This window comes from Cebus imitator, unplaced genomic scaffold (assembly GCF_001604975.1).
Source record: "Cebus imitator isolate Cc_AM_T3 unplaced genomic scaffold, Cebus_imitator-1.0 Scaffold263, whole genome shotgun sequence".
Classification (NCBI taxonomy): domain Eukaryota; kingdom Metazoa; phylum Chordata; class Mammalia; order Primates; family Cebidae; genus Cebus; species Cebus imitator.
This window is the reverse complement of record NW_016107578.1, coordinates 514,656-524,083: the sequence shown is the minus strand read 5'-3', so window position 1 is coordinate 524,083 and position 9,428 is coordinate 514,656. Positions and strand designations below refer to the sequence as shown.

The 9,428-nt window shown below is 54.9% G+C and overlaps 2 protein-coding genes across 7 annotated transcripts in view; both read right to left on the bottom strand.

Moving 5' to 3' along the window:
- RAVER1 (ribonucleoprotein, PTB binding 1) overlaps positions 1–1,616 on the bottom strand; it is a 17,891-nt gene extending 16,275 nt beyond the window's left edge. For all 3 annotated transcript variants that reach the window (XM_017499976.1, XM_017499977.1, XM_017499978.1), the window contains exon 1: positions 1,273–1,616. In XM_017499976.1, the coding sequence (XP_017355465.1) occupies positions 1,273–1,542 (270 nt within the window). In that variant the 5' untranslated portion in view covers positions 1,543–1,616. The remainder of the gene's footprint in view (positions 1–1,272) is intronic.
- A 143-nt stretch (positions 1,617–1,759) lies between these two features.
- Positions 1,760–8,958, bottom strand: ICAM3 (intercellular adhesion molecule 3). Of its 4 annotated transcripts, none has more exons than XM_017499981.2 (7): positions 8,737–8,954; positions 7,881–8,147; positions 3,655–3,960; positions 3,047–3,334; positions 2,510–2,764; positions 2,142–2,390; positions 1,760–2,040 (listed from the first exon to the last, which is right to left on the bottom strand). In XM_017499981.2, the coding sequence occupies exons 1-7, from the start codon at positions 8,810–8,812 to the stop codon at positions 1,841–1,843; spliced, it is 1,641 nt and encodes a 546-aa protein (XP_017355470.1). In that variant the 5' UTR covers positions 8,813–8,954; the 3' UTR covers positions 1,760–1,840. The 4 variants fall into 4 exon arrangements, with proteins under 4 accessions (XP_017355470.1, XP_017355473.1, XP_017355471.1 ...); XM_017499982.2 differs by having other exon boundaries at positions 1,835–2,040; positions 2,248–2,390; positions 8,737–8,958; XM_017499983.2 differs by having other exon boundaries at positions 1,835–2,040; positions 2,254–2,390; positions 8,737–8,958.
- Between the last annotated feature and the right edge of the window lie 470 nt (positions 8,959–9,428).

The window sequence follows — 9,428 nt, the reverse complement described above, 5'->3', positions numbered from 1 at the left end:
GGGTCTTTTCTGTCGCCTAGGCTAAAGTGCAGTGGCACGAACATAGCACACTGCAGCCTCAACCTCCTAGGCTCAAGCAATCCTCCCACCTCAGCCTCCTGAGTAGCTGGGACTACAAGCACACACTACCATGCCTGGCTAATTTTTTAAATTTTTTGTAGAGTAGGTGTTTCGCTATGCTACCCAGGCTAGTCTCAAACACTTGGGCTCCAGAGGGTCACTTGCCTCAGCCTCTCAAAGTGCTGGGATTAAAGGCATGAGCCACCGTGCCCAGCCTCTCAAGCCAGCTTTGAAGACAAAGTGCTAGGGCCAGACACACTGTGCCTCTTGAGGGACAAACAAAATGTGTTCCCAGCTGAGACTGCAGACACTGGGAGGAACACCCAGAAAGAAACCTGACCATCCTTAATGATGCCTGCCCCGATCTGTCCCCAAATTCAGCCCCTCCCAAAATCCTGGGGTCCTACTAGCAACATGCCCACCAATGGGCAGGGAGGGCCAGTGGCAGGTGTGCTGATGGGCCAGAGAGCAGGGAATCTCAGCAGCAGGAAGCGAGAAGCTACTTCACTGCCATAGGGCAGGGCGTACAGATGCCATTTCCCTGGGTCCAAAGATCAATGGGAAACGCTGCCCCATGCTGGCCCCATGAAAAAGGCACTCCAAGCAGGAAGATTAGCCACGAGGGGCTCCACAGAACACAGGCCTCACTTCCTTCATGTAGGTCTGTAGGCTGGTGACAGGAGACCCCATTTTCCCAAATTAATCCTGAGGTTTTGGGGGCCAAGACCCAGAGACTGCTGTAACTTCCGGATTTATCTGAAGCAGTGAATACACGCGTGATATGAAGGGGCATACTCTCCGCAGTCCTGAAACTTCTAGATTTGAGGTCCCGCCACCCTGTGCTAGAATGGGTGCAGAAAAGCACCATTCAAGTAGGGAGCAAAGGTGGCCCAATGTACTAGCCCATTCACAATTCCCCAACAAGGCCAAAGCTGTCCGCCCCCTTCCATTCCCCGCCCCCTTCCATCACTTGGTGTCGCCCAAGCCTGTGGTCGCCCCTAGCAACGCCCTCCCTCACATCACAGTCATTCCCCTTTCATCACCGCCCCCCCACATCCCGCTGTTGGTCTCTCCCGATCCCGCGTGGATCGGGTGCTTGGACGCCCCGGTCAACGACCCCCGCGCACCTCAGTGTTGGTGTCGCCCAGTTCCCTCCCGCGCACGCGCACCGTGGTATTTCCCGCCACGATCCCACACTGCCCCCCCCCATACCTGGTTGGTCACGTCCCCCGGGAGGCCCCGGATCAGTATCTTGCGGCGGTTACGGAACTGGCGCTCGGTGTGTTCCAGGCGTTTCCGGATCTCTTCTGGATCTAGGGGCGGCAGCTCTTCTTCGGGCGCCCGGCGCTCCGCAGCATCGCCAGCCTCGACCTCGGCCCCAGACTCCGGGCTCAGCGGGGCCCGGTGAGTAACGGACACGTCCGCCGCCATCTTGGGAAACCCGGCGCCTTCTGGGACCAGCGAGCCGGGGCGGAGCGGCATAGAGCGGCAACGAGGGCGCGCCTGGCGATTGGCTGGGAAAAGCCCCACCTCTTTCCCTCCCCCCTCAGCCCATTGGCTAAACCCCAGCCCGCTCCTCAGGAGTTCAAGCTGCGTCTGCGCGCCACAGATCCCGCCCCCTTCCGCCGCAGCGACGCCACTCAGCGGATGTGCACCTGAGTGGGAGAGCCTTGCAGCGCGGGTGGAATCAAACCACAGGTTAGGGAATTTGAAGGCTTTATTGGTGGGGAATCTGAGGGTACAGCCAAGCCCCTGCCAACTTTGGCCCAAGATCCCAGAGTCACTCAACTCTGGACGGTTCTTCCCTAATTGCCTCTGTGGGCATAGACGTGAGGGGCACAGAGGGGCTCTCCTGCCTAACATGGTACAGGCCTCTCTGTTTCCGCGCCCGGAAGACGTACATTAAGGCCACTACGACAGTCACCACGCCCAGGGTCGTAAACACCGCCAATAAGACGGGGACAAAGTGGGAGTTCCGAGCTGTGCAGAGAAAGCGCGAAGTCAATATGCGTCCCCCCTGTCTCTAACACCCCCGCCTCCCGGGCTTGCCAGTCCAGCCCCGTGAACCCGTGTTAGCTCACCCTCAATGTTTATCACCACGACCAGGGTATATTTGCCCCGTGAGCTGACCGCTTGGCATTGATAAGTGCCATTATGTGTTACATTGACCAAGAACGAGATCCCCACTGGCACCTCCTGGCTGGAGCCTTCCTTCAAACACCGCAGCTGGGGAGATGGGTTGCCCCGGGCTTGGCACTGCAGGACCTGTCTCGTTTTATCTTTCCACTTCAAGTGCTGGGGACATTTGGCTCGGTCAATTTGGGGACCATCTGTGGAACCACCATGTGTGATCAGACACCCAACACACCCAAGGCACAGTGGGGCAGAGGAGCATCTAATTTTTCCAGGGCAGGGGCGGAGGGATTAAAGGTCAGGGTGACCGACTCACACAGGACACGCAACTGGACGCTACTGTTCCTGTGCAAGAACTCGCCGTCCACCTCGAGAGTGGCACTGCAGAAGAAGCTGCGTCCGTCGTCGTTCTCGGTAGTATTTAGCTGAAGTTGAGCTGGCTGCCCGGGGGCCGCGGCCGGAACTCCGTCCAGCGTGACCTGGACTCGAGCCCCAGCCATGCAACTCACGATCACTGTGGACCCCTCGGGGGCACTGGGCTCGCTCAGGTTCAGAATGGGTCCTCCGAAACCTAAAGGCGGGGCATTGCCCAAGAGCTTAAGGAACAGGACCTTCCTGTGGATCTAGCCGAGCCCTCCGCCCTCCCCTTTCCTCTCGGGATATCTGGGCCACGCTTTCGGCGTCTCAAGCCTCGCTCTCTTTGTGGCCTTTGTCCAATTCCGGGCACTCGGTCCCTGCCCACGTTGCAACTACTACTGGGGCAAGTCAGGCCCCCACTTTTCAGCTAGTCTCCGCCCCCTCTGACACGCGCCCAGACTGCTGAGGCCGCGCCCCCTTTCACGCCCCCTCTTACTAAAGACCGTCAAGTTCTCCCGGGCCTCAAGTCTCTCGCCCCCTAGGGTAACGTTGCAGATGATCTGTCGGGCACCCTCCTGATCTGCGCGCGCCGTGGCTGTGGCTGTGGCCGTTAACATGTCCCCGTGGTTCGTGACTGTCGCATTCAGCACCTGGTCTCCCAGCGCCAGGTGGACCTGGGCCTCTGAGGCCGGAAAAATCCCCTCTACGGTGCAATCCACCGGACACGAGGTTTCCACCTCCAAGAACCGGGGAGCCACGAGGCGCGGTGGTGTCACCGGCAGGGCTGGGGAGAAAGGTAGGCATCAGCACAGCCCGCAGGACTGTGCCTTCCACCAGGACACCCTCATCCCCCTCAATCAAGATATTTTGCTGACTGGGTCACCCATTCTTTCCAGGACATACCCACACAGCCTTGAAAACGGCTTTCTCCAAAGATCCGATGGCTCAGGCCTCCCTTCTGGGGCCAACCTGCCCAGTAGCCTGGGGCTTTTCTTCCCAGAAGCCTGTGAGATCCAGGGCACCCCACTCTTAGGAATCCCAAAGCCAGAGCACCCTCTACCGTGGCTCAGCTCATCACCCACCGTCTGAAGCTCCCTCTCTCACCAAAAGTTTGGAGCCGGCGGGGGGCTGAGGTGTTCACGAGCAGTCTCAGCCCTTGGAGCCGCAGGTCCAGTTCTGTGCGGCATGAGAAATGGGCTCCGTGGTCACCTCTGCCGGCCAGCACAGTGGCAGTGACCTCCGAGAGCTCCTCCACTGCGGGCTGCCGGCTCAGCTCCTCCTCCCAGCGGAGCAGCACCACCGTGAGGCTGGTCCGGGGCGACCCACCCTCCACTTGGCAGTGCAGGGTAAGGTTCTGACCCACCGGCTGCCAGGGGGGGAGGGGTGCCAGTTCCACCCGCTCCGGGAGCCCTGAGGGAGAAAGGGAGGATGGCACTTAGGGGGTCCTGCAACCCATCCCCCAGGGGTGGAGGTGGAGACAGGGCAGCCCTGCTGAGAACTTTCAGCTTTGAGTTAATAAACTTAGAGGGCTTAAAACTGGGCCAGTCGAGGTGTCTGCTATTATCATTAGTGCCGTGATTATCATTTCCTATGTTGTCAGACACCTTGCCAGGTGCTAAACAAAATTTTCTGTTCTCAAGGATGTCACAGTTAATTAAAAAACAAAATGAGGAAGGAAAGGATTAACGTTTATGACTAAGATATTAATATTAAAAGTTCCTGTTTATATATTTCCTTAGACCTTTAAGGGGTCAACCACCTTCATGCACACAACAACCTAGTGAAATCTTCTCTATTCTCTCTCTTTTTTTTTTTTTGAGACAGAGTCTCCCTCTGTCGCCAGGCTGGAGTGCAGTGGCACCATATCGGCCCACTGCAACCTCCACCTCCCAGGTTCAAGCGATTCTCCTGCCTCAGCCTCCCAAGTAGCCGGGACTAAAATCTTGAACCACCATGCCAAGCTAAGTTTTGTATTTTTAGTAGAGATGGGGGTTTCAGCATATTAACAAGGATGGTCTCTATTTCTTGACCTCGCGATCTGCCCTCCTCAGCCTCCCAAAGTGGTGGGATTACAGAGGTGAGCCACAAGGCCCGGTCTTTTTTTTTTTTTTTTTAGCAGAGACGGAATTTCACCTTGTTGCCCAGGCTGGTCTTGAACTCCTGAGTTCAGGTGATCCACCAATCTCGGTCTCCCAAAGTACTGAGATTACAGGTGTGAGCCACTGTGCCCAACCCTTTCTCTCTCTCTTTTTTTTTTGAGACAGAGGCTCTCTCTCGTTGCCCAGGCTGGAGTACAGTGGCACAATCTCGGCTCACTGCAACCTCCGCCTCCTGGGTTCAAGCAATTCACCCACCTCAGCCTCCCAGGTAGCTGGGGTTATAGGTGCCCACCACCACTCCTGGCTAATTATGCATTTTTTTTTTATTTTTATTTTTTTAGTAGAGTCGGAGTTTCACCATGTTGGTCAGGCTGGTCTCGAACTTCTGACCTCAGGTGATCTGCCTGCCTTAACCTCCCACAGTGCTGGGATTACAGGCCTGAGCCACCACGCCCGGCCTATTTTTGTATTTTTAGTAGAGATGGGGTTTCACTGTGCTGGCCAGGCTGGTCTTGAACTCCTGGCCTCAAGTCATTCACCCATCTCAACCTCCTGAAGTGCTGGGATTACAGGCGTGAGCCACTGCACCTGGCCTTTTTCTCTTTTATGGATGGAGAAATATATGGCCCAGAGAGGGAAGGTGAATTGTTTAAGGACACACAATCAGTAAGTGGCAGATCCCAGGCTAGAATGTGGGTCTCCCAAACCACAGTCATGCCTCCTGGATGTCATGTCTAGGGAATCCATGGGCTTCTCCTCCTAGCCTCTGGCCTGAACAGCTGGTTTGGCCTCTACCAGAGATAGTTCAGTTCTCTCCAATCAGATTCGGGCACTCAGGGCTTTCCTGGTTCACCAGCCCTGTGGCAGCCTCTGAGGATACTCTAGCACAGTTACGGGAGACTTGACCCCCAGGCTGGGTCCCCTCCCAGGTACACCTACAAAACCCTGGCCTCAGACCAGGCATGGTGGCTAATGCTTATAATCCCAGCACTTTCAAAGGCCAAGACGGGTGGATCACTTGAGGCCAGGAGTTGAAGACCAGCCTTGCCAACATGGTGAAACCCCATCTCTACTAAAAATATAAAAACTAGCCAGGCATGGTGGTATGTGCCTGTAATCCCAGCTACTCAGAGGCTGAGGCATGAGAATCACTTGAACCCGGGAGGCGGAGGCTGCAGTGAGCTGAGATAGTGCCACTGCATTCCAGCCTGGCAACAGAGCAAGACTCTGTCTCAAAAAAAAAGAAAAAAAAAATAAGGGTGGGCGAGGTGGCTCATGCCTGTAATCCCAGCACTTTGGGAGGCTGAGGTGGGTGGATCACTTGAGATCAAGAGTTTGAGACCAGGCTGGCCAACATGGCAAAACTACTCTACTAAAAACACAAAAATTAGTCGGGCGTGGTGGCACATGCCTGTAATCCCAGCTACTCAGGGGGCTAAGGCAGAAGAATCGCTTGAGCCTGGGAGGCGGAGGCTGCAGTGGGCTGAGATCGTGTCACTGCACTCCAGCCTGGGCAACAAGAGCAAGACTGCCTCAAAAATAAATAAATTAATTAAAAAGTAGGCCAAGCATGGTGGCTCATGCTTGTAATCCCAGCACTTTGGGAGGCCAAGGTGGGCAGATCACTTAAGGCCAAGAGTTCGAGACCAGACTGGGCAACATGGTAAAACCTTGTCTCTACTAAAAATACAAAAATTAGCTGGGCAGGGTGATGCACACCCATAGTCCCAGCTACTGAGCAGGCTGAGGCAGGAGAATCTCTTGAACTTGGGAGGTGGAGGTTGCAGTGAGCCAAGATCCTGCCAATGCACCCCCACCTGGGCAACACAGTGAGACTCCATCTCCAAAAATAAATAAATAGCCAGGGACAGTGGCTCAGGCCTGTAATCCCAGCTACTGGAGAGACTGAAGTGGGAGGACTGCTTTAGCCCATGAGTTTGAGACCAACTTAGGCAACATGGGAGATCCTGTCTCTAAAATAAAAGTATAAAAAAGCATAAATGTAAAAACCTCCATTCACCTGCTGGCTGAGAGGGGTACCCCCTTTTTTGGCTTAAGATACAGGGTCTTGCTTTTTCGTGCAGGCTGGAGTGCAGTGGTGCAATCATACCTCACTATAGCCTCAAACTCCTGGGCTCAAGCAATCATCCCACCTTGGCCTCCCAAGTAGCTGGGACTTCAGGCATGTGCACCATGCCCAGCTAATTTTTTTTTTTAATTTATTTCTGTAGGGACAGGGCATCCCTGTGTTGCTCAGGCTGATCTTAATTCCTGGGCTCAAGCAGTGCTCCCACCTTGGCCTCCTAAAGTGTTGAGATTATAGGCATGAGCTACTGCACCTGGCCAGCACATACTGAAAATGCTTGTTGGGATGCTGGGCAATGTGGCTTATGCCTGTAATCCCAGCACGTTGGGAGGCTGAGTTGGGTCGATCATCTGAGGTCAGAAGCTCAGGACCAGCCTGGCCAATATGGTGAAACCCCATCTCTACTAAAAATACAAATTAGCTGGGTGTGGGGGCCTGCACCTGTAGTCCCAGCTACATGGGAGGCTGAGGCAGGAGAATCACTTGAACCCGGGAGGCGGAGGTTGCAGTGAGCCAAGATTGCCCCACTGCACTCCAGTCTGGGCAACAAGAGCAAAATTCCATCTCAAAAAAAAAAAAAAAATACTTGTTGGGGCAGAAGTTAATTGATTTCACAACTGCTGCCTTGGCATGAGATTGAAATGTGTTTCTATGTCTCTGTGTGTCTCTCTGTCTGTTTTTTTTTGTTGTTGTTTGTCTGAGATGGAGTCTTGCTCTGTTGCCCAGGTTGGAGGGCAGTGGCAGGATCTTGGCTCACTGCAACCTTTGCCTCCCGGGTTCAAGTGATTCTCTGCCTCACCCTCCCAAGTAGATGAAATTACAGGCGCCTGTCACCATGCCCGGCTAATTTTTTTGTATTTTTAGTAGAGATGGGGTTTTACCATCTTGGCCAGGCTGGTCTTGAACTCATAACCTTGTGATACACCTGTCTCAGCCTCCCAAAGTGCTGCAATTACAGGCATGAGCCACCGCACCCAGCCTTCTGTCTGTCTTTGTATCTCACACAGAAATGTCCAGGTCTGAGCTCTGGATGAGAGCCCTAGTCCATTCTTTGCACACTCAAGAGTCCCCACTCTCCTGAGCCATTGGCCTCCTGCCCGCACCGCTGCCGGAGAACAGTCCCACCTCTGGACACAATGACTCACTGTAGACGGTGATGTCAGTGGAGCCTATTATCTGCAAACCATTGCAGTACCCTGAGCAGAGGATCCGGCTGTTGCCAGTCACGTTGCTGACCCAGAAGGCTGCCCAGCCTGTGCCATTGTCCACCAGCTCCTTTGATAGAGACGTCTCCAAGGTGACTTGCTTAGCGCTGGGACAATCAGTACTGCAGTTCACCAACAGGGAACCTCCAGCAGGAAGCACTGGGTTCTGGGGCTCCACCCGCAACAGGAACTCCTGCCCCTGGACACCTTCAGGAACACGAAGAAGTCCTAGTGGTTGTTTCTTTGCCCCCCAACCCAAGTACCAGCAGGTCCCACCATTTAACACCTCTTTCCTTGTGCCGAGATAGGATTCCTGCCCTCATGGTCCAGTGGGTAAGGCAGGATCCATCAGGGGTGAGGGAGAACTCAGAAGGAGGCCAGAAGAGGCTCTGATCCGGCATAGGAGGAGGTGAGTCAGGGAAGGCTTCCTGGAGGAGGGGGACCATGCCAGCCTGAAACTGAAGGCTAAGTAGGAGTTAGCAAGTGAAAGGGAAGGGTGATTCTGGCAGAGGGAACCACATACGCAAAGGGCAAATGTCTCTAGTTCAGATGGAGCAGGAAGCGTGGGATGTGTGTGTGTGTGTGTTGGGGGAGAGGGGTGGCGCACAAGCCGCATGCTGGGGCCTGACCACCTGAAGGCTGAACTAAGGAACCAGAATTTTCTCCCGAAGATACAGGGCCAGCAGCCAGGGCGCAGTGTGGCAGGATGTGAAGAGGGTTGCTTTCTCTTCCTCCACCCTCTTCTGATCCCCAAAACCCAGCCCTCTCCAGCCCTCCCTGGCTTGACTGGCCTCACCTGGGGTCAGCAGACAGCAGACCAGCAGAGTCCAGCAGGCCCGGAGCCACGACACGGCAGGTATCATGGTGGCCATTCTGACAGAGGAAGGTGCCTTCTTGAGGTGCCAAAGGGCAGACAGGGGTGGGGTGGGGGGGAGGCGGGGCTCCCACCTCGAGAGGAAGCCCAGCGGTTAAGATTGCAGAAGTCTGGGGGCTGCACCTTGCCCAGGCCTGTGGGTGGAAGGGGATGCTATGGGGTGGAAGGGGATGCTGTGGGGTGGAAGGAGATGCTGTGGCCCGGAAGGCTAGGGTGGGGGACCCAGATGGGGCCCAGCAAAGTGGCCAGCACTGCTGAGTCGCTCCCAGGGACAGGGCTGGCCTCCGTTGCACTTTTGGCCCCAGTTCAATTCACAGGAAATGCTAACTTAACTGGCTTCCTATGTTCTCAGCACTCGGGAGCCTGGGGTAGAGGGGGGATGAGACACCTCCTTCCGGTTGAACTTAGGTGGGGAGGGGAATTTGTGGTCCCCGGGGAGGAAATTAATGGGGAAACCTGCCAGCACCATTGTTTAGGAGATAAGGCAGGATTTTGAGGCAACATCAAAAAACAAAACAAACAAAAAACCACAGAAACAGGGTATTGCAATTTTGCCCCGACTGGTCTTGAACTCCTGGCCTCAAGCTATCCTCCCATTTTTTTTTTTTTTTTTT